Source organism: Pinus tabuliformis, chromosome 6, assembly GCF_031772625.1.
Source record: "Pinus tabuliformis cultivar Carrire ecotype Pingquan chromosome 6, CPIR1, whole genome shotgun sequence".
NCBI classification, from domain to species: domain Eukaryota; kingdom Viridiplantae; phylum Streptophyta; class Pinopsida; order Pinales; family Pinaceae; genus Pinus; species Pinus tabuliformis.
Window position 1 is genome coordinate 1256654119 of NC_142292.1, and position 25651 is coordinate 1256679769.

A 25651-nucleotide genomic window follows, 5' to 3' on the forward strand; every position below is an offset into this window, starting at 1 on the left:
AGGGCAAGGGGGGAGAACAGGACATTGGCTCACTATCAGAGTCCTTTGGAAGCATCCAGCAGTCCAATTGTATGATCCTAGGGATAATATACAATTGAGGAATACTCCTAGCATCTGAGGTTGAAAGAAGGAAACTTTGAATGGATCTTTTGTTGCTCCTCTAAGTCTAGGAGGTAGTCTGATGGGAGGTGCTCTACTCTGAATTCGTCTAAAGCTTATTTCTCTAACACTTTGAGGACGTGTGGCTTGATGTATAGACCGATACAATGTTACTTGGGAGCGGAAGCGAAAGCAGGGAGCAGGAGTGAAAACGGGTGCAGGAGCGACATTTTCAGAAGCTCTCGGTTTGGAAGCGAATCCTGGAGCATTTTTTATATAATATATATATATTTTATATTTTTATATTTTGATACATATATGTCAACAAAAACATGTAGAATGATGAATTAGATATAAAAAACATAAAAAAAACATAGATTGAACCATATAACAACAATCATCTAGAAGTTATAACCTTCATCAACCACGTCCACAAGTTAGTAACATAGTAACATACAACATATTGAGTCTCATGATTCATCAATCTTAAAGTTTCAAGTTTTCAAAATTCAATATATAACATTTATCATCATTGATCACCAAAGTTGTACTTGTAAGCTAAGTGTAACCATTACAACAAATAATATCTATCATGAAATGAAATGTTATAAAATGAAATGAAATGAAACAACTTTCAACTTTCATGAAGCATCATATTCATAATTCATTACTAATGAGTTATAATTGCCTACTTCAAACTTAAATTGTCATATATTGTTTAAAAAGATATCATAATAAATATGAAAGAGTCAATAGCTATAAAAACTACTAGAAACTAGAAAAGACAAGTAAATCTATTATCTATTGCTTATGCTTGCGCCTCTTGCCACCATGAGAAATGTCTAAATTTTTAGTCTTGTTGGAAAATCAGGGTCTTTGTCATTAATATCACCCTCTAAGCATTAATATCCAGAGTTATCCTTGTCATTACCTCTGTATCTGTATAGGGATCTTTGTCATTAATATCACCCTCTAAGCATGAACATAAGATAGAAAAAGCATAGCATGTCAAGTCAAGATTTTGTTTGAGTGATGCGTACATTTTTAGGAGGGTCATTATAGAGGAGTTCGACAACCAATGTCACTAACATCAAGGTACATAGAGGGATTGGTGCTCTTGATTAAATACGAGTTCCATACCCTAATACATGACAAAATTCAATGGAAACATTACAATCCCCCAATCCTAAAATCCTGAAAAACTGATAAGTCTGCTGGATTTTGAATGAAATCTAAAATTCTACTTTCTCCATATGGAATCCAATGAGGTCGGAACCACTCTCAAACATCCTGAGTCATTTCATGGTAATGTTAAAAATTTAAGTAAAAGGATGAAAATGAAGATTAAGGAGAATGTCACTTTTACTTTAAGAATTTAACATTACCATGAATCGCATATCAATACTAGGGCCACAGGCTTGATCAATAAGTTGCCCCACCCAAAACTTATTTGTTTCTTTGAAAACAAAAAGCATTTGGAACATTACTGCAAAAAGAAAATTGCAAAAACAGTTAAATGCTCCCGAAAAGGCGGAGAGCATTTTTTTAGGGGGAGCATTTTTTTAGGGAGCACGCTCCCGAGGCGCTCCCGCTCGGAGGGCGAATTGGGAGCGGGAGCGAGGAGAGGGGGGGGCACTCCCCTCAACCCTGGACCGATACCATCAAGCTGATCTCGATGATATTGGTTGGCCTCCAAGAGGAGAACGTTGAGGAGAAACCCAATGTCTCACTATTCTTCTACCTAGTGCACACTGGAACTTTGTTTGTTGTTTGTTGCTCTAACCTAACGAATCTACAGCAAAGTATGAGGTTATTGGTCTGATCATCCTAGGGTGAGGCATGGGGTGTAGGAGCCAAAATCTATGGCAAAAGATCTCCCTAATGAAGAGAGCTAAGTATCTTTGGTCCTAGTACCAAAAAAAAGAAGAGAGTGACCTCCTTGAGTCCCTATAGAGGCAGTGATAGCATCTTTTGATCTCGTAGTCAAGGGGACACCAAAAAAGTCCAACTCCATCTCTAGCTCCTTAAGGTGACACACTAGCAGATTCTATTGGATTTTGGTATATGTTGACCTAGCCCTATCCAGAGTCAATGGCAACTGGCCTAGAGCTATCCCAAAGGGATCACCAACCAATGCACCCAATGCCTATGCATATAAGGGGGGCGAAAGATGATGCCAACCAACCCACAACTCCAAAAAGTGCTTTATGTCTCCAAAAAGTGCTTTATGTAAAAGGACATCTTTGAGCGCCACCTCGTCGAAGTTGAGGTCCAGGTGACCTGAATGTAAAATCTATAGATAACCTCTCTAATAACCTAATTTAGTACCTATCTAGTTGGAAAGAGATGGCTCAATGCAACAAGGAAGAATCCAAAGTAGAGAATGCACTATGGGGAGATAGTAATCAACTGGAGAAGCCAAGACACCTCTGAGAACCAACCTCATGCTTGGCTTGAGAGAGGATCTAAAACAAGGGCCTTCGAGTAGCGAAGTGAAAGCCAGTGACACCTCTCTCTCCATGTGGCAAAGTCTGAGAGAGCAAACTACATGAAGGAAAGAAACTATACGGAAAATTACCTCAACGCAGAAAGGATGGATATCGAACTCTACCTGGATGATGGGTTGTGGAATCGTCCGCTTGCATATGATAATGCACCTGAGAATCAAGCTTTGTACTCTTTCCAACGTAGTGTAGTTTGTTAATTACATGTCAGAGAAACCAAAATATAGTGTATCCTTGAAATAAAATAAAAAATATGATTTGAATCTGGGCTTTAGAGAAGTAGTATTTAGATTGAACATCATAAATGGGATTGATCGCATCAACTTTTTAATCTAAGTTACCAAACATGTTCCTACCCCCCCCCCGCCCCCTTGTGTCTCATATTCTTTGTGTCAAACATGGCACTAGCATGACACATGCTTAACATGAGTTTGACTTGTCTCCTAAGCGCAGAACATGAGTCAAACTTGTGTCAAACACCAATTACACACGTGTCACAATGTTCAAACATGTGTCCATAAAAAAGTGACCACCGCAAGCTTCAAAGCATGTTTTTGTCTTTGTATTTCACTCATTCGATTGAGTTTTTGGAGTTGAGGAGGATTTGAAGTGCGAGTAAGGGAGAGTAACTAGTGTTAGAGGAGATTCGAAGTGTCGGTAAGTGGATTTGCCATCCATATTTTTTTATTTTTGTTAGAGCAATCCTTGTTTACTACAACAATTTTCTTTTCTTACAGCAATATGTTAGTTTTTCATATTGCAGCAATCGTGGCTCAATCAAGGGGAGTTGTAATACGGTTCTAGTATCTACCTTAATTCTATATTTTCCACTGGCATTTCCATCTATAGTAGCAGTGACTCAATGAGTCAATATCTATGTAATACACTTTGATTTTGATGGCTTAATGAGAAAATTGTAGTTTTTTGGTTTTAATTTCTTGTATGTTTGTCAATTCATCGTCATTGATATAGTATTAGAATATATGATTGAATTTGTATCATCATCATGTAAAAGTTTTAGTTTCTAAATTCAATCTTTGTTTATATTTCACCTTTTATATGCAAGTCACTAAGTTGTTCTATATATATATATATATATATATATATATATATATATATATATATATCATAGTATTGAAAATCGTTCAGGCCGAATCGCTAACCAATTAAAACGTGTTAGACTAAGTCACAGGACACGTCCTCCAGGGTCCCGTGTCCCGTATTTTACGTACTGGACACGAAAACGGCCCTAATACGTGTCGAATATGGTTTTTATCGTGTCCTGGAAAATGGAAAACGTATTCGCCGGTTTTCGTCGTGTCCTGCATTTGGAAAACGCGTATTTCGTTGGTAGAAAACATGGCCCCAACGTTTTTCGACAGGTTGAATACGTACCCCGCAAAAAAATGTAATTTAAAGCCTAGCTGCCCGAATCATAGGTAAATAAGGCCCAACTTCCACAGAAAACGTAATACCTCAACCACCACCAGTGAATGCCTCAGGGTACTAACAAGTCACATGCCAACTATTGTCCCCTGAGATGTACCTACTCTAACAAGGACAAATGTCAGGATTTAGGAAATCCTCCGACACTGCTTTAGACATTCAGGCCAGCTCTCAGGTCTTGGGGGCTACACACTCAACGAATCGGATATCGTCTTGGAATGCAAAGGCAGGTTCAAGAAGATGCATCGTGGTAGCTTCAAAAAACTAAAAAAGGCTTGGGAGTGACCAACAGGCCAAAACAACATGGGGATTCAATAGATTTTAGCCATAGAAGTGATATTTTAAACCACAAGCACCATTATTTAATTCTGCATGATAAACAACTCAGGGAAAATGGATTTGCCACTAAGGGAGCGTTGTTTATAAGCTTTTTCCCATAACTGCAAACTCCAGGAAGTAGATTTATTGGCCATTTAAACTAGATCCAACGAATCTCATTGAACACCCATGATGCAAATCAACACAATAAATGCAACAGCAATAGTTGGGAGCTTTTATTTTAACAGTGCAGCATAGCTATAACCTGATTTACAAACAAAAAAAAACCTTCATTCTAACTTGTAACAGAAATGACACCCAAGCGTTGGGCTGATTTAGCTCTATCCTGGGTTTTTCTTATTACCCATTACATCAACAATGTTCTCAGGAAGAAACAAAATGGCCTTGGGAAAGTTAATTCACGTCTATCCCGTTGAAATTTCATTCTATGGCAATTAATGCAAAACCAAAATTTCATCTCTTACTAGATGTTTCCCAGATCTGATTCCTATGAACTTTTAGCCTTGGGGTTGATATGAAATATTAATTTGCTTTAGAAAACAACAAATAATATTTCACTTCACAAATTAATATGGATAAAAAACTATATTTCGTTATATATATATATATATATATATATATATATAAAACGTGTCCCCTGTGTCCTGTTTCCAGGTCGCTGTGTTTCGTATTGAATACTCGTATTTACGTGTCTTCCATGTCTCGTGTCCTCGTGTCATGTGACTTAGGTGTTAGAAAATCAAAAAGGCAGAAAGATTTTCTTATGTTGATAATTACTTGTGATATTCTTATGTTCTTATTAACTTTCTTGTGTGGTTTTATCTTGGTTTCATCAAGCAATTATCAAAATCAAAACATGAAGATGAGGGACACCAGATGTAGGCAGACAGCCAAGGCTAAAACCCCTATATAGGGGAAACCCCAATCAATAACTCTTCCTTCAGTAATTTAGATTGAGATGGACCAAGACCCTAGACCAACAAACTTTCCTCCTCCACCAAGTCAGCTTTCAAGGATGATATAGTAGTCTCTTCTTATCCAGCAGCTCCAGCCCAACAACAATCCAAAAATTCGACTTCCCAATTGCAGAATTTCGACCCCCAGCAGTAGAATTTCAGCCTCCCAGTTACTGTAGAATTTTGACCCCCTTCCAGCAGTTGCGCAACTTCACACATGTGGGAAAGAGAGAAAATTTCGACTTTTATGCTTGAGAGAGACCACCTTCTTTGTTATCCTTCTCCATCTTCCTTGAAATTCGCACTTTTTTCTAAGCCTAGAAACTGCAGAGCGAATCCTGTGATAAATAAGTGTCAAATGAGGTCAAGTTGTTGCCTTTATATAGTATTATGTTGCCTAGTTTAGGTCGACTTGTCCAGTTTTGAGGCCGACTTGGTGGAGGAGGCCTAGAAGACTAATTTTAATATAAAATTAATTTCTTTCTTGACAAATAACTCCCAAGAAGGGTTCTTTACATTATGACATGGACAAGGACACTAGACACAAACCCTAGAAGTCTGCAATGGAGGCTTTGACCCAAAAATAATTGACCCAAGCATGAAACACATGCTTTAATAAGCCAATTTTAATAATAATAAGTTTTCATTTTCTTTCTTTTGACAAATGCATTATATTATGACTTAAATACATCTATGAAGACTGAACCTAGTTATATTCTTTAACAAAATGACCAGTTCACTAGCCTCAATGACTAAACCGGCCAATAAACCCAGATCATGCCCTTGCAAACCTAAGTTCAATCATATTATGCATGGTTCATTGTCCCTAATAAAATAGGACAATGTCATATAGAATAATTAAGATTGTTTTAGAATATGGGAAAGAGAGAGTTTCTACTAACAGTGGTTTCATTAGAAAGCACAAGCTTTTTGTAACACCTCATGGTGAAAATTTCCCAATGACAGAGGAGAGCAACCAATATAAATTCAATGAGCAATTTGTTGATGTTTGTAGCTCAAGCAGAGACTTCTACATGGGCCTAAGTGTCTAGTTGTGCAGAAGTCACCCAATATCTCCTTAGCGACTTGCTCTAGCGTGAGCAAGTTGCATTTGTAACTTCCTAAGTTTTAACTTAAGAAAAGCACATAATTATTATGTTAACTAATTGAACTAAAGAAACATTAGAAAAAGTAAAGCATATACTACAGTAATTATGTTTTAATCTCAGCTCTTGATCTCAAGTGAGACAAGATCTAATCCAATCGTCAATCACTTTGGAGATAAGGGTTATGGACTTAGCTCAATGAAAAGTTATACAAGCAAGGCTAAGGAGAGGAAGAAGACAAACATTACAACAGCACAAGATTGAGATAGGCATCTTAGTGAGGACTGTAATACTCTAGTGTGTTGGGATCGAGGAAGGGGGCAGCAAGGAAATCTAGATCAACCACGAAGAGCTTGATCAGTTGGGTCAAATACTGTTGTTGCACACGTAATTCCCTTAGTTAGGAAATTATCCTAGGACGAGAGCCCAAGTAGGTTCTGACAATATTTAATGGAGAACTTGTTGCAAAATGCAATGTGGCAGCTATTAATTCCAATTTTCCTTAACCTTCACACTTGCTTGTGAACTTTATTATTCTTCTTATGTTTGTTACATAAGATACATATTGAAATGGGTACAACAACAATTATGAAGACTGAAACTAGTTACATTTCCAACACTCCCTCTTAACTAGGGAGGTATTCATAATTGTACCACTAGTACAACATCATTCTCAAACTGAAGAGTTCTCATATGAAGAGTCGAATTGATAAGCCAATTGTAAGCATCATCATTATGACCAACATTGTCCTTAGAGGCCTAAAAATACAGGCTCAGCTTCATTCAAGAGCATTATGTTGGGAGGCTTTACGTGTGATACCGCACTACCTCCACAAGGCACATACCCCATCTAGATGTTTACAAGGTATGTCCTTTTAGGACTATTCTTATCTTGGATTTCAAAACCTAAATCTTATAATAATATCGGTCCTCTTCGACCACTCTTATCTTGGACACTTGTCTTATCCTTAAAGAGTGTCGATCCCTTTCCTTTCTTGGATGCTATATCCTCAAGGAAACCACAGATGCTTATCCTCCACCATTCTTTCTCCAAGGCCTTTACTTAGGCTCACGGATGTTAGTCCTGGTCAAGTTCTTGACACATGAAGACGAGAATGCATGTGTGATGTCCAACATCACTCCCTCTCAACCAGAGAGAATATCCCTATTCCCTCTTGCCCAGGGAATAGATCCTTGCTCCTATTTAAGGAGACTCCTTTGCTCCCTATCAAATCCAGAGAAGATTCCAAACTTCCTTTTATTTGGGAAGTGAGCACCACAAGCCTTATAGCTTGTCTTTATAAGAGTATCAGCGACTTGTTCTTGATAGCTACATGGCTCCCTCTCTTCTTTGCATTGAGTTTGCTTTCTTTCGAGGCATCACGGAGCCATCTTCACTCTTCAGTCTTGGTCTTGGAGCTTGGATTTTGTCTCTCTTTGATGGTTGGATATATTCGCTATACTTGTAGGTGCTTTTTCATCGTTTATTTCTCTATTTCATGTCACATGTATAATGTATGGACTTTTCACTCATGGAATCTATGCGTCTACCCTAATTGAAGTGCGAATGTGATTTTGTGAGGGTTTTGCATATGTTACATGTCTAGTATAGTGAATGAACATTCCTAGGGGTATATTATCTATATAATGGCCTTGATAAGTCATCAAATTGCAGCGATAAGAAGTGTAAATTTCTTTGGTAGCCTAGTTGTTTCCTTTAGGGCTATACGAGGTTGCTAGGGAACTCCTTGATTGGGTAAAAGATACTCTGAAGGCTAGAAACTCATCGACTCCATTCTCCCAATAGACTAGGAACTGATCTAATCCTTAGTGATCACTTCGACAAAAAGCTTTCACCTCCTCTCCTTTTCCAAGCCCTAACCCTAGTGTCTCCTAGGACATCACATGAAATTTATTACAACCATCCATTTGGTGAGGGAGTTGGACTACAACTGTGTTGGGGTGTCCTCTTGACACTCACAAATTTTGAGAAAAATCTCGTGGCTAGATTGACAATTAGCCCAAGCCCTAGCTCCAACTCTATTCTTGGCCGAAGGCTTCATTGGTTAGTGGCTTCAACAAGAATCATTGCAATGAAATTTCAAGCCAAAACTAATCTTTTTGATCCTTTTCTTTCCCCTCACTTCGTCAAACCTTTTTGTTTCAAGTTTCACTCCAAAACCTTGGCCTTGTTTGGGTCCACCAAGGTGTCTTTGTGGTCCCACAACCTTGTCACTCTAATTTCACAAGGATCATTTTAAGAGCCCTATTCTCTTAGGATTCTTAGGTCTAGGTTACCCCTTATCTAGATATATCCCTAATCCCTAGGTTTAGGTGTCGGTATGAGAGGTCTATCATCCACAACCTTCGAGTAATGGTTTGGATTGGTTTCACTCCTAGTGAATCTCAGCTTCATCAAACAGCTATCAATCCTCTCATACTACGCCCGGGGTGTTTTGCTTCAAGCCATAGAGGGCTTTCTTCCACCTGTATACATGAGATTCCCGATCATGAATCTCAAACTCCTCGGGTTGTTCCAAACCTGTGGACCTACTGCATGAGGGGAATGGTCCCCTTATAAGATTTTCCTTCAGTACATCTCAGACATGTACCTTCATGCTCTATTTGAATTCAGACATCCCTTTCCATCGATTAATGCCACCTTGAAACCTTTGACTTCCATTTCCGAGATGGACACCAGGTTCTTCTTGCGACCAAGTACATAAAAGTGATTCTGTAAATGAATCGAGTTACCCTTATTCAATTGAGAGTTAACATTTCCTACACCCTTTCCGGGATAAGTGGCATCAGCTCCAAGTATAATCCCACGATTGTTTCCATCTCTACCAAATTAGGGAGTGCACCCATCTATCCGATGAAATGCCTTGAAGCACTACAATCTATAAGCCAGATTCCCCAAGAATCTGAAGGAGTGGGCCAATACAAGATAACGCTTCTTTATCTTATCAAAAACAACATTTGATTCTTCATACCTATGGTTCCTTGCTTTCTATGAAGAGTCGGCCATTTCCTTGATGACCTGCATTACCTGTCATTCCTTTGATCATTGAAGATGTCCCTGGAATGATTGTTATCATCATTGACTGATGTGTCCCTGCCATTTGAACACTCCTTCGCATAATGGTCGAACTAGTTATCTGCCTTTCCTTCCACCCTGAGATCCGATCTTCCAATGAAGTGATCTTTAGGTAGGCCATATTCCGCTGCGCCATTCTGATAATATTCTCTGCTTCGACTTCACCCTTGGTGAATTTGAAGAGGGATGAGGAATCCACCGATCCTATTGTCCTTTCCCAGCTGTCTTCGGTGATTGCTCTTTCACTCTTGCGTGGCCATTGTCTTCACCTCAGCTCTGATACCATGTTAAATTTTAGGTATGTTCTATGCTTAGAGCAATTTATTTCAATTTTCAATGTTAGCTCAATATCTTTTTCAGAATAGCAATCACATCAACATTAAAGTAAACTGCAAATAGAACATAAACATAAATCGCAGAAGACAAGCCAAGACAAGAGGACACAAGATGTGGCACTAACCAGGGGCAAACCCCAATGTAGGGAAACCCTTGTTCAATTCTTCTTATATGTTCTTCAATAGTTCAGCAGAGAGAGAGAGATAGTATGTTTACAACAAAAGTCAACACTTTGACTTATCTAGATAAGAGCATAGATCGTCTCTAAGAAGATGATACAGGAGATCAGTTGAAGACATGCTCCTTCAACTGATTCTCCAAGGTGACTCCTTCACTTATCGTTGTGCTACATTTCGTCATCATGTTGCACCTCACCGCGCTGCACCATGCTGCACCCATCATCACTATGTTGCATCTCATCACGCTTCATTAATCATGACTGTACCCATCACTGTACTACATTATGTGCCATTGTTGCACCATGTTTCCATCCTGACCTATGTGTTGGCTGCACCTTGCTTGCTTGTTGTCCCTTGCTTGCTTGTTGTCCTTAGCATGCTTGTGGTTGCATGCTAGTTGTCCCTTGCATGCTAGCTGTAGCATTGCATGCTTGGTGTATTTGCTGCTAAGTACCATACAGCTATCCCAATGTTAGTTAGTTGTCCCTTGCATGCTGCTCTCCTACGGAGATAGATGCTCCAGCGGTTTCGGCACTTCTTGCAGTTCCGGCTATTCCAGGCAGTTCCGGTCATTCCCCACAGTTCCGGCAATCCCGGCAGTTCTGACTTTTCGGCAGTTCCGGCTTTTCCGGCAGTTCCGGCAATTCTGGCATATCCTGCTTTTCCGGCTTTTCTGGCTTTTCCAGGATTTTCAGCTTTTATAGCTTTTCTGGCAGTTCCAGCTTTTCCGACATGTCTGGCTTTTCCAGCAGTTCCAGTTTTTCCGGCTTTTCTGGCAGTTCCAATTTTTTCGACTTTTCTGGCAGTTCCGGCATTTCCGGCTTTTACAGCAGTTCCGGTATTTCCGGCTTTTCCAGCACTTCCGGCATTTCCAGCTTTCTACCCTCTGGATCATGGTAATGTTATTCCTTAGGATCTCTCCTCCTACCAAAACCCAAAGACAAGTAGAGAGAGGAAGATATCCCAAGTGTGTTGAAATGACTTAAAGGCCACCTCTTTTTATACTAAAACGTTGAGCACATGTGGGGTTTATTTGGTTGCTAGCCGACCTTGACGAATTGTCTTATAACGCCAATAAATTCATAACTCCATGAATACTTATCGGAATTGGATGATCTTTAGATCAATCCTACACCTCTCAATGAGAGGGATCCAAGAAAAATATCAACTGCCATAAATAAGATGACCCACATGGAGTTTGGCCCTAGTTGCCAATTTTAACACTCCCTCTCAACTAGGGAGAACTCCATCCGTTGATCCATATGTCCAACTTTACTTTCTCTGCCATTAGTGCCATGCACTGCTCTGCTCTGCTCTGATCTGCTGAGCTCTGCTCTGCTCTGATCTGCTGAGTTCTGCTCTGCTCTGCTATGCTTTGATCTACTGAGCTCTGCTCTGCTCTACTGAACCATGAAGAAGAAGAATTGATTAAGAATGTCTCATACCATTCTCTACTGACCCTAAGTCAGTTTCATCTGAAGAGTGTTACATCACCCTTACTGACCCGAAGTCAGTTTTATTGATCCGAGATCAATATCACAAGAGAGTGTCTCAAACCACTCAAACTGATCCCAGATCAATGTCACAAGAGAGTGTCTCAAACCACTCATATTGATCCCAGATCAGTGTCATTGATCCCAGATCAATGTCACAAGAGAGTGTCTCAAACCACTCATACTGATCCCAGATCAGTTTCATTGATCCCAGATCAATGTCACAAGAGAGTGTCTCAAACCACTCATACTGATCCCGGATCAATGTCACAAGAGAGTATCTCAAACCACTCATATTGATCCCAGATCAATGGAGGTCATCCTAGCATAGGGAGTACGGTAGATACAGCGATGCATCCATCGATAGTACTACTATGGTCCCTATCCTCATTTCCCTGTTCATTGATCAGATGAGAAGTACTTCCCATGAGTCCCAAACTGCATGGGTAAGATGCCTCGACAGGAGAACTAATCATCTTGTCCACAGGAGAACGAATCATCCTATCAATGGATGCCACGGAGAACTAATCATCCTGGCCCACAGGAAAACTAATCATCATGTTCCACAGTCGCCACAGAGAACAAATCATCCTAGCCCACAAGAGAACAAATCATCATGTTCCATAGTCGCCACGAAGAACAAATCACCCTGGCCCACAAGAGAACAAATCATCATGTTCCATAGTCGCCACGAAGAACAAATCACCCTGGCCCACAGTAGAACTAATCATCCTGTTCCACAGTTGCCACGGGAGTACTAATCATCCCAGCCCACAGGAGAACCAATCATCATGTTCCACAGTTGCCACGGGGGAACTAATCATCCCAGCCCACAGAAGAACTAATCATCCTATTCATAGTGCACCACCAGGGGAGGGTGAGTCGCCCTATGGTCGTATGTTGCTCCAGTAAGTACCCCAAGCCCCCCAGAGCTCCCAGAGCTCAATGCATGCAACATGCACGACCCTTATAACAAGGTCTCTCAACGACTCCAAGACCTTCGGGAAAGTCACAGATTTGACCTTTCCCTGGGGCTTTGACAAAATGTATGTGACCTGTACATTAGTCTTAATGCGATGGAGCCTCCTCGCTCATCGACTTACCATATTGCAGATAAGGCAGTATCTGATGTCTATCTGCTGGAGCAATTATCGAATACAGGATTCCTTAATAATCGAAACCCCCCTCTGGTTGTCACAGAGAATCACAGTGGTATTCATCATGTGTACAAACAGCTCACTTAAGAGCTTCTGCAACCATGCAGCTTCACACGAGATCATACTCGTAACTACGTATTCGGTCTCGGCGGTGCTTATAGCAACCGACTTCTGCTTCCTGCTCATCCATGATATCGAAGCAGAATCCAAAGAGAACCAGCACTAAGAAGTGCTCTAGTGATCCTCCACACTGCCTGCCAAGTCAGCATTCGAATAATCATGTAGTTTCATATTTGCGGCAGTGTATCTCAATCCATGAGAGACTGTGCCCCGAAGATATCTCAGAAGATTCTTGGCACCAATCCAGTGAGGCTCAACCAAATATGAGCTCACCATGATAACTGCAAAACATATGTCCGAACGAAAGTTCACCAAGAACATCAACGTGAATTAGTTTATGAAACTCAGAGGCATTTCCCAAATCTGGTCCGACATCACTACCATATAACTTCTAAAAGTTAAGATCCTCGAGGTAGTCACAGGCTTGCAGTTTATCATTCCACATCCAAAATCCAGCTCCCTCTTACTTCTGCAAATGAGAGGGTCTGCACCTGTCAAAAATAGATCGTCCTCATAAGGTGTCGGTATGAGAGGTCTATCATCCACAACCTTCGGGTAATGGTTTGGATCAGTTTCACTCCTAGTGAATCTCAACTTCATCAAACAACTACCAATCCTCTCATACTACGCTCGGGGTGTTTTGCTTCAAGCCATAGAGGGCTTTCTTCCACCTGTATACATGAGATTCCCGATCATGAATCTCAAACTCCTTGGGTTGTTCCAACCCTGTGGACCTGTTGCATGAGGGGAATGGTCCCCTTATAAGATTTTCCTTCAGTACATCTCAGACATGTGCCTTCATGCTCTACTTGAATTCAGACATCCCTTTCCATCAATGAATGCCACCCTGAAACCTTTGACTTCCATTTCGGAGATGGACCCCAGGTTCTTCTTGCAATCAGGTACATAAAAGTGATTCTGTAAATGAATCGAGTTACCCTTACTCAATTGAGAGTTAACATTCCCTACACCCTTTCCGAGATAGGTGGCATCGGCTCCAAGTATAATCCCACGATTGTTTCCATCTCTACCGAATTAGAAAGTCCACCCATCTATCCGATGAAGTGCCTTGAAGCACTACAATCTATAAGCCAGATTCCCAAAGAATCTGAAAAAGTGCGCCAATACAAGATAACACTTCTTTATCTTATCAGAAACAACATTTGATTCTTCATACCTGGGGTTCCTTGCTTTCTATGAAGAGTCGGCCATTTCCTTGATGACCTGCATTGCCTGTCATTCCTTTGATCATTGAAGATGTCCCTGGAATGATTGTTATCATCATCGAGTGATGTGTCCCAAATTTAAAGGAAATTTCCTGTAATTTAACGAAGATATCCAAGCCAGATATTGCAGTGAAGTACAGAGTTGTTTTGTATGCTGATTTAATGAAACAAGGCTGAATACTATGATGATTTAGCATGCTTAAGATGAACTTTCAGATCTGATTTGTTGATGTTATAAATCCACTGCAAGCTAATATATATTTCAGATATTGAGATAGATTTTCCCCAAGGGCTGTTGTAATCATCTATGCTTGCAGTATGTTTGTGGTTTCTATTTACTTGAACTTGCCTAGACATATTACTTTATAGTACTTGCACGTTGTTACTGAATCTTTCAGTTCAAACTTCAGACCTAACCCTGAAAGTTCTATGTGATAGATATTTGATCTCATTGAAGTGACGTGAAATATTTGAATCGGGTAAAATGCAGATTTCTTGATTGAATTATGCATTCATTATTAGATTTTTTGCCATTCATTACTAGAATTATGCATTAACACAAATATTTAAAAGAGAATAGGAAGGACAGACTCAAATATAGCAAACCATCTAAGCTACATTACAATTTCTTTATACTATAAAATAATCAACCTCAAGAAGCAGACAAGCAGCATGCCACCTTGACCTGCTTAGGTTCTTACCATCATTCTACACGTATCACACTGAAGGAATGGATTGTTTATATATTCCTGCAAATGCCAGCCAAAACAGAAAAACATTACAATGGTTGATCTAAAAGAGGCACATTGCCTTCAGGTAGAGCAAAACATTAAAAAGTAAATAATAGAGTGAAGAAAACAATTAATGACAAAAAAATTAGTACTATAAAGAATCAGAGAAAAAGAACAAAAGCAGTACAGAAGAAGATAGACTGCACAAGGAAAGCAACCTCTTCCATGTGACAAACACTGCATCGATCAAGGTCTTTCCAATGAACTTGAACAGGCCTGTAGCCTGCAGGCAATACTTCATCAGTGTTTCCCTCTGGTAACTTGTCAGTCCAATCTGTGTACTTTGAGCACGCCCTGGCATGTGGCAAAGCCTAAAACAACGAACACATTTTCTAAAATTTTAGGATAAAGAAACCATTATCTGCAACACCTTGTACGGTATATTTATTCCTTGATTAGTCTTACATAATTTAGACCCTTGATAAAGGTAGAACTAGAAACACACATGCATCTGCAAGTGCTTGAGTACAGATATAATTAAACAAATAACCAACATACCGAAAAGGATTCTGTCCATCATTACATTCTAGTAACATCTAAATTATTAATATCAATTTGCAGAAACAAACAGAACAACATTGATAATATCAAAAAAATTAAGTAACATTTAAAAAGTATTGTAGTATGAAAGAATTATATTGATAATAAATAGTTATTGTCATGTTAGCAAACAACAGATATCATCTATTTTAGAAAAGACTAGTGCAAATAAAATTAATAATAACTAATGTTTGAGTACTGCTCCTCAACATATCTCTACTGTCACCTCCTTGACCACAAGAAATGCCTCTTCCTTTCACAGAGAAGATATGAATGGTATGCTTCCCTCCTCTACTATCTCAAAAGCACTATTAAATATGCTTCACCATCTCCAAGCAAGGATAAACCTGACATAGTCCATCTGAAAGCTCTAGGTTGCTCTACAAAAGAGCTTATGCTGTCTATTGTATATACCTTTCCACCTTTTGAATTGCTGTTTGTAAATATAAGATGTATTTTTCAACCAAAAAAAACATAATGCTTGTTTCCTTTTGCAGGGAAGGTATTTAAGAGTCACATGATGTAATGTCCCTTCCTAAATTATTTTGGAACAGGATTAATTTCTACATTTTGGGACCGATTTTGAAGGTGATAGGGCCCATTCAATTTTATTAGGAGGCTAGACTTGGTAGAAGTTATTTCTATGTGGTTAATTTGTACGCGGGGGCCACCCACACTAGGAGAATACGCATTCCCTAGTTCAATTTGCATGGAAGGGAAATCGATGGTTAAGTGAGGGACCCATGATGGAGGGAAAACTGATCCACGAAATCTATATAAGGAAGGCAACTCTCATCATTTCAGCATCTTATGTTTTGACATATTGAACTCAATCTTAGTGGCTCGAGCTGCTTAGCCAGGTTACTGTGTTGTTTAGCACACGAGTGTCTCCGAGCGGAGATCAAAACCCTTGCTTCGGTGGACTTCGAGTGCCAGCCCTAGGAGGGAGTTCTACTTCGTTCCAATTCGTACCAGCAGCAATGAGTCGAGTTGCAACAGCAGCAAGTCGAGTTACAGCAGCAATGAGTCGAGTTGCAACAGCAGCAAGTCGAGTTACAGCAGCAAGGAGGCCGAGTTACAGCCGCAAGGAAAGGAGCAGCAGAAGGGTTGAGTTATAGTGGTGGGAAAGTAAAAGCAAGAGGGCCAAGTACCACAGCAGGAGGATGAGTTCCAATAGTTTGGGAAGTAGCAGCAGCACAGAGCAGGGAGAGTAACAGCAGCGCAGAACCGAGTTACAGTTGTAGTCAAAGGAGCAACAAGAGAACGAGTAACAGCAAGGAGGCTAAGTTCCAGTAGCAGGGAGAGTAGCAGCAACACAAAACGGGGAGAGTAACAACAGCACAGAATAGGGAGAGTAACAGCAGCGCAAAACAGGGAGTAACAGCAACACAGAGGCTGCGCGGTCATTGGAGTGAAATTCATTGGGGCAACATTATCCCAGGATTTTGGAGTTGGAGAGTTGGGAGATCATTTGGAGTGCCATTTGAGGAGGATTGTTGGAGTTGGGAGTGCAGAGATTGACAAGAGCAGTCACAGCAACAGAATTCGTGTTTGGAGGAGGGCCAAGCTGTGAAGGGTCAATTTTTGAAGGTTGGCACCAAGGGAAACCCTTTTTGGGTTTTACAGGGTTTTTGGCAAGGAGTGCGCTCCTAATTTTATAAAACTTTCTGGGCAGATCTGAGGGGTCAAACAGGGGTCCCAACTCAGCCAGCAGCTAGAGAAGTTAAGGAGAATTTGGGCCAAAATTCTGAGGTCAACATTTGGCCAATTCCTTCATGGGTTGTTCTGGGTTTCTTGCGTAGAGGTCATGATTAATTTCCCAGAATTTTCTGAGCAACAAGGAAGGCTCTAACAGCAGATCATTTCAAGCAACACCACCTTTCTAGGCAGTAACAGTGCAGCTCTTGGGCCGGATTACTAGCAGATTTGAGGAGGGTGTTCCATTGTTCATTTTGGGCTTTTGCTAGCTTGCCTAAAGCAAGCTCAGGTGCACATATTCCAACACCTTGTTGAAAACCTCTTCCCATTTAATAAAATGAGTAGACAATGTAATTTGGTTGCCAATTTTGTGGTTTGATGCTCTAATTTAATTTTATGGTGTTATTTTTATTGTCCGCTTTGCATAGCACCATTTTCCCTAGTTTGGAACATTACAAATGAAGGGACATGGCCAAGTGATACAAGGAGTTCGCATACTGAACTTCCATTGAGAAATGCAGTCCTTGACTTTAATTTATGACTTGGCTAGACCTCTAATAATAAGCACAAATTTTCAGCGTTGGTCCCAGACTTGAAACAAAGCATATCCATGGAGATTAGAAAGTTAACAGTAGAAGCAAACTCCCTTTTGGTCACTAACTTGGTGCAAGGCAATCGGGTTAATGATAATTTGTATTAAAAGGTTCTTGTGTAAAAAAATTTAAACCAAAGGGATTTTCAAACTAAAGCATGTATAAAGGAACAAAAATAAACTACCTAAGAGAAAACTTGGGGTAACATTACAAGCCGACTAATTACATCCATGGGATGGAAGAAAATGATTCAGTCAAGGCAAGAAAGAAGGAACCATTGTATGGGATAGTTCGGTTGATAGAGTTTACATTTTATAATGGTCATAATAACGTAATTTACTCAGGTTAGTACATTTGTGTTAGCAATGACGTAAGTGAGGAGTTATTTGAGGATTAGTGTAACATTATTATTATATATATATATATATATATATATATATATATATAAAGCATAGACTATTGAACCCAAGGGATTACACTTACATATAACTATTAAAAGGTACATCACCTAACAATTTTAAATGTACCTTCAACAAATGTTATCCCTGGAACCTAATTGCATTATCGATCTCTCCTTTAGTGGGAAGGAGGTGATTGAGGGCATCCAATGAGTAACTGAAAAAGGGAGGGTTCTATAGCTATACCAAAGGACTAGAAAAGTGAGGTGGCTCGGAGAATTATCCCCTTATACACCTAGTAAGGCTTGCAGAGGCCACCCCTTAAAGGAGGAAAAGGCAAGACATGGATATTTGTCCCATCCCAAAGTCAAAAACCCCAAGGTGCAGATCTTAAGAATTGTCTAGAAGAGTAGTGTTACATTTGTAAGTTGTGTTCAAGTGATGAAAGCTCAAAACTACACCACACAATTCGAGTGCAACTTGGGTAGATCACCCAATGTCACCTCAGCGACCTACTTTGCCTCTTTAGGTCAGCTCTCCTCTAACTTCGAGGGGGGCTCCCTTACAGATCACTAGGTCTTAAACAATATGGAGCAAGGAGATATCACAAGTAATCATAGTAACTATAATGGCTTTTAAACAAAAAAGGGATATAAGGGTGATGGAAGGATACGAAAACAAGTCCCAATGTTCAAGGGTGATAAGAAAGGTCGCAATCACAACCCCATTTTTGTCAGCTTTTCCTTGGGACTGAATGGGTGAGGAGTTGGAGCTTAAAGAAATCCCATTCAAACCAGTCTAGACCAATCTACAAGGGAATTGAATTCACTGGAAGCAGCTACTCATTCGAGAAGCCACAACCACTATAGCAACAGTGCCACCAGTATCCCACACCAAGGTTGAATATTCCCCCTAGAAGAGCTTGTCCAACACAAAAGTATGTCATCCTAAAGGAAACTACAGACAGGATGAAGACACTAGAGCCTTGACCTCCCCTTGAAAGTGATCATTCGTCCCTCAAATGGATCAGTAGAGCAATGTATTGATCACCAAATTATAACTCTAAAATTATCTTTTAAAAACACATCTTATAAGTAGGAGCTAAGAAGAAAAGGCATAAAAGAATCAACCCAAAACAGTAATGAACCAAGAAAAAATTTATTAATTCCCCAAGGAGAGGAATATTCCCACTTCCACTAATGAATCAAAATGAGGGTGTAGTTCTATTTATAAGGAAGAGGTTTTAATTCCTTCATAACAAAAATAATATTTTTTTATGAAAGACTAAGTCTAATCTAGCATAAAAATAATAATTAAAAAAAAGAGCTATGTGGACAAAGCCACATGTACAAGAATACTCATCAAGAGGTCCCAACTTAGCAAATTGTTTCCCCCTTAGAAAAAATTATATTCCCCGTCCCTTTGCGAAGGTTTTATTCGTTAATTATGGCAACAGTTATCTTGGATTGGTTCCAATAATTACCAGTAAAAGTGGCCAACCAATCCAACCAACTATTCTTTGAAGTCCCAAAGAAAAGTTTTAAGAAAACCCATTGGCAAACAAGTGTACATTGATAACTCAGCAAGAAATATTGTTGCTCTAGGATCTTTGATCAGGTCTCTCTTCTTTGATTAAAATAACAGCAGAATAGCCTCCATCCATCAATAATTTTTGAATTCCAATTTCAAACCATTCATATGAGGTCTCAAACCTCTAATGGACAACTCCTTCATTGTTAATACCTCCAACTGCCATCCTAAAATCTACTAGATAGTTGGCATTCTAACAATTTGATGTTGAATTTCCACAACCTTGGGTCTAGGTTAGAGTCTTAAAATCACTAACGCTACCAAACCATGAATCTCAACCATAAGCTACTTTGCACAGCAGAAATATAAAGCAGTAAATCACACATGCACAAAACATAGACAACTTTTTCATTTTTTCACCCAACTTAGTTATATTAACAACATATAATACAACAGTCTAGGGCTCTTGTACCAGGGATAATGGCCCTTAGTACAAGATACAAAACTGGCGCTTGGTGTCAGTCCATCGACAACCAATCTGCCCTCAACAAGATACTTTGACCATCTGGCTGATGTAATCGACTTCACAGGTCCCCTCGGTCATACCCTGTACCTTCTCGGTCTCTCAACTCCCAATCTGCAGCTCCTGCCTCTATCAATGCTCCAAGTCCATCTAACCACTCAATCTTGGCTATCCAATCTGCTCACTAGTTGATCGTTCATCCATCAACGCATCAACACATCGAGACTCTTGTTGAGTTGTTCACAGCTCCACTTGTGAACAACTCTCAATCTGCCCATTGCTGCTGCTCAGCTACTTGGGGACTTCAGCCCACTATGGTCTTCCTACGTTGCTCCAATGAAGACCAACATAGGGCACAGGGTCTTGCCACCTATCACTGCAAGATGTCCATCTCCCACAATGAACACGGGCTAGGAGGACTACCCATCATCTGATGTAGAAGTCCTTCTCCACACACAAGTCTCGGGCTTCAATCTGCCAATCTAGCAGTCACTTTCATCCATCAAAGTGTTGCACATAAGGCTGCAATACTTCACCCAATCACGCACCAACAACGTCCTTGTCTGCTGCTCTAGGGCTACTTTGGGTAGCCAACTCCCTGCCCTCCAATCAACTGTAAGGCACCCAATCAATCACTCAAGGGTCCATCTGCAACACACCTTGTTGTTGTCCTCTTGCCTTCTGATCTGATGTGCCTGCTATCACCTTGGTTGCTTGGTAGGCCTCCCAACAATCCACTTGGCTCCTCCAAACAACTCCTAAGGCCTCCTCAAGCTGCCCACCAACGGATCCATGCAAAAGTCAACACTTTGACCCAATACATGACAAACTCTCGCTCCAAGTTTGTTGCCTAATCACTGTGGAAACTGTCACTAGTCTAGGGCATCTAATCATGAGATTTGCCCTCTCCTCATTGACTTCCACAGGCTACCTTAACACGATCCAAATCTGATCCTCATCTAGGATCCAACACCTACAAGAAATGTCATAAATAACATATCTTTGCTCATTGTTTGTGGTCTCCTTGACTGCTGCATTCATGAAATGGTTAGGGCATCAATGACAGTCCTACCAACCCTCACACGTCAGCTGCAACAGCCCTCCCAAGGCTACAGTCACCCTTCTCCAACACTCCTAAACCCCATGTTGTCATGACATCCACCAACACTCCCAAACAGGCCTTATGCCTTCCTTGTTGGCCTTAACGCAAATCTGTGAGTGTAGTAGGGACTGCAACTTGCTACAGCAAGTCTATCCCTTATTGCAACAGCCCTTCCCAAGGGTTCTAACCCCACTAAACAGCACCTTATGCCTTCGGCCCTCAAGAACAACCTGCGACATCAAAGACAGCCTCTCGGCCTCCACCAAGGTGACCCAAAAACAAGTCGTTGCTCCAGCAGCTCACTCGGCCTCCATCAAGGAACTCGGACCTCCTCCACGTTGTCTTAGAGCCTCCCTCTCTTGCTGCGGCTAGGGCAATTTCAGAGCTATCTTTCTTGCCTTGTGTTGCACCAAATGGATGCTCTAAAACACTCCAATACACCTTGTATTTATACACATACAAGGGCTCAACGAATTGATGAGGAGACCCATCTATTGGATTGCTTTTACACCAAGCCTACATGACTTGGTAACCAATAATTACCTTGTCAACTTCAAAAATTCATTTCTCTCTAACGACAACTCAGATTTGGACGATTCTCAATGTGTTGGAATCGTATAGTTGAGCACTATCATCGTCATCCGTCACATATCGTACCTCCATCACGGTTTTGGCCCAAATCACAATGGGTACAAAACCCGCAAGCTTGGATCTCAAGCCCACAAGCTCATTTGTGGCACTTTGACCTCCAACCCTTGAACACTAGGGCTTGGAGTACCTCCCAAGCTACACAAATCAACATTTGACATAGGGCAAAGCCTTACACTGACGGTTACTATCTACAGATGCCATTGCCACTATAACTGTAGCTAGTGTTGCCTCCACGATAGCCATGTTCTTGAAACCCTAGGACTTCCTCTACAGTGAATGTGCCGAAATGCATTTGCAACATATGGAACCCACTTTTGGGATGGGTCCCCTACCAAAATATTTTCATGCTTTCTCATACATAATAGCGCCTATTACCCACCAAAATGGGTAACCCATCCTTCACATCCAACCTGTCAGCCATGCAACCCATGACAGCCACCACTAGCTGATGACATGCCATTATATTTCCACCATATGCTTCTCACCCATATTACAAAAGCACATGGACAAAGGAGGGCTTCCGATCAAAAGGTACTTTATTCATTTTGAAATTGGGTGCTTATGCTTGTTGGTTTTTGGACATTTGATATTGATTATGCGGTGAACTAGAACAAGGTGGGGTTTTGATTGTGATCTTATTCCCTCACCTTAAATGGGGGGTTCATCTTCGATTCTGGTCCTGTGTGACCTCATCTAACGGCCAAATGGATATAGGTGGGGCACTACTCAAGAAGCCCTAATTGAGATAATGTAATTCCATTTATACCTATTCCATACTTACAACTTTCCATCATACATTACAAGCCCTTATCTCACATCTATTCTTCGAGTTCAACTGAGCATTGCTTCTGTGGGATTTGGCACCCATAAATCCTCATATCTGGCTAAGGTAGGGAACTTTGCAATAGGAGGTTGATACAGCTAAAAGAAAAAGAAAAGAGCATATCATGGCCACAAATAAAATAAAAATAATATAAAAATGAAAAATATGGTAGTGACATACACATTATCATGTGGGCAAAGGCCTAGTATGAGCTCTACCTCATTCATTATGGCCATCATCCAGTTCTTGAGCACATGTTGCTCCATTACATCATGAAAAGGAACCCTTGCATGTCCCAACCCTCATGAGCAATAAAATGACTCATCCTTAAGGGGTAATACAACTATTATACATCATTCAAAGCGAGCTCTAACCCTTTGAGCTACAAGCAGTAATACAAAGAAGAATCAAGCAAAAGTAAAAGGTGCACAAGAGGGGTGGAAAAACAAAGGCTGAGTTGGTAAGTCATGCATCCATGATGTGAAAATTCGAGAAGCCTAGCAAAATCTACTACTACAACAACTGATTAAACTTCTCCTATCTGTTAATTACTGAAACAAATTATTTACTGTTTCCTACAGCAAATATCGAAGCTAATACAACTACAGCCTTCACTTAATTAATTAATTTGCCCAAAACAAGAACATAACAATAGAGAAAAATCCACACAAGTGACAGTATTTTTTGGACAAATGTCCCCGGGAAAACCCAATGCAGGAGAATCGGTGCAACAACTTTGAGGGTTTTATATTATTAAGCAGTGGTTTCTGAATACAACTCTAAATGCCCTTCCGACAATCCAATTACAGAGAAAATAAACTAGCAGAAAAACTTATTGAGATTACCTCACTCTACCCGGCAAGTCTTGGTTGTTCTGGCAGTTGAACCAACTGTCCCCAGCTATCTCTGCGCTAGCCCTGTGTAGGCTTTGTGTCAACCTCAAAAAGCTCTGTGTCAGCTCAACTGGGAAATGTTTGCCCTCTAGAGCAATTTCCATCCCTCCCGGCTCAGAAATGTCATCTCCCTCAGCAAACTCGAACTTCCGTTGGAAGATTGTGTTGCTTCTGCGGGAGCCCTCCTGGCTCAGCGTCAAGCTCTGTGCGGGCCCTTCTATCCCAGCGTCAACCCATCTTGGGTATGCGTTGCCTACTCCTAGTGTCTCTCTGCCTCTCTGCTACATATTCTGGGTCCTGGAGAAGATACTCCAACCCAACAATCCCTGCCCCTCACTACAATAGCCCACTATCAAAATTCTCTTGGCAGCTGCTCTGCTTCAGAAAATCGAACTTCTAAACTCTCTGTGTGTTTTCCAAATGATCCTCAAGCCTCCATAAATAACCTCCTCGTTGACATTCAACGACCAAGATTAGAATCTAATCAATGGCTAAGATCATTTCTCCTTAATCCTCGTCTTCTTCTAGAAGTTACACCCACAATTAGACTAATACCCACTAATTATTTTATTTTCCTAAGTTTAGATTTAGGGTCCCATTAAAAATAATTAATTATTTTAATAAAACTATCTCCCGGTGGAATTTCCCAAAACGCTTTCTGGGTTCTTTGGAATACATGAGCCCAAGCCTCCCTGCAAAATTTGAGACTTATAGCACATCTAATGCTACCAGAAATCAACACTCCCTCTTAGCGAGTAATGTGCTCTAGTTATGCCTCCCACTGAAGCATCACCCCGACTTCATAACATCATCCTCTGCGTTGTTGATATCTAATATGTTGTCCACCAACTACTACGCAAATGCTACATTTGTACTGTTGCTAAGCCTGCCACTGTCAACACTGCATCCGTACTACAACTCCCTCTGAATCTTTGCATTCGTGCTATTGCTGGCACTGCCACTACCAATTGCCACTGCACTGCAAATTGTTGCTGCTGCTGCATCAACAACGAAAAACATCCCAAATTACTGAATTAGTGTTCAGCATAGATACATCTTGATGCTGAAGATCTAACTGTTGCTAGTCCCACGCTATCCCTCTGAAGCCACTGCATTGTTGTTGCTACTACATTCTCCCTACACTGCTGCAACTCTACACTATGCTGCTCAGACTTGGCGTTCTAAGCCACTGCATATGTCGCTCCAACACTCCTCTGCACCATCTGACATTGGTCCATCCTACTACTACTGATATGGGCTCCCATAGCAAGGTATCGATCCAAGAGGTGGACTCCTCAAGGATCATGCCCATTTGTAGCTCTTTCGAACTATAGCTCTAAATCAGCGCACCTCTCTCCTAAAGGTATCTCGGCTATCATGGCGAACTCCTCCTCGATCTTCGTCGATGCAGCCTCCGGATCGCGCTTCTCATCTTTGTCCTCTTCCTGAGAGGACATTGAGTTGCATAGTGACCCATTTCACCACACCTTAAGTATTTTATCTTTGAGATGTACTTCTTCCGCATCCACTGCTCCTGCTGCCCCTTGGATACAAGGGTTGCATTCTCATCCTCCTCCTTGCGCTTCGACCCATTGTTGATGCTTTCATCAAGCTTACACTTGACTAGATCTCTCCTCAGCTCTTCTTGCTTAAGAGTTGCCCACATCTCATCTCATTTTGGCAAAGTTGCCCTACCCAGGATACTCTGGACAAAGACTTGTTGATTTGGGTTAGCATCGGATGTGCTCTAGCCACGAAAATTGGTGGAGAGGCTAAGACACATGAGATCTCCAATACCCAGAAAGGGTTTGGGCAGACTCTAAACAGTTTGGGAGATATTAAAATAATTAATATTTTTAATGAAGTCCCTAAGTCTAAACTTAGAGAAAATAAAATATTAATATGAATTAATATAAAATTGTGTTAGAATGGTCCAAAAGTCATGGATCAAGCCAGATCTTATCTTAGTCGTTGATTAGGGACTTAATTTCGGCCATTGATTTGTCAACGAGAAAAGTATAAGAGGAGGCTTGAGGGTCACTTGGAGAACA

The 25651-nt window shown here is 40.6% G+C and overlaps 1 protein-coding gene across 15 annotated transcripts in view; it reads right to left on the bottom strand.

The window, feature by feature from the left end:
* LOC149263220 (histone-lysine N-methyltransferase TRX1-like) overlaps window positions 1-25651 on the bottom strand; it is a 372050-nt gene that overhangs the window by 276239 nt on the left and 70160 nt on the right. For all 15 annotated transcript variants that reach the window (XR_016259237.1, XR_016259234.1, XR_016259240.1 and 12 more), the window contains exons 11-12: window positions 15008-15160; window positions 14760-14807 (exon numbers count right to left, since the gene is read on the bottom strand). Coding sequence is in view for 3 of the 15 variants with exons in the window: in XM_089425947.1 (XP_089282073.1) it covers window positions 14760-14807; window positions 15008-15160 (201 nt within the window). In the remaining 12 variants the exon portion in view is untranslated. The remainder of the gene's footprint in view (window positions 1-14759; window positions 14808-15007; window positions 15161-25651) is intronic.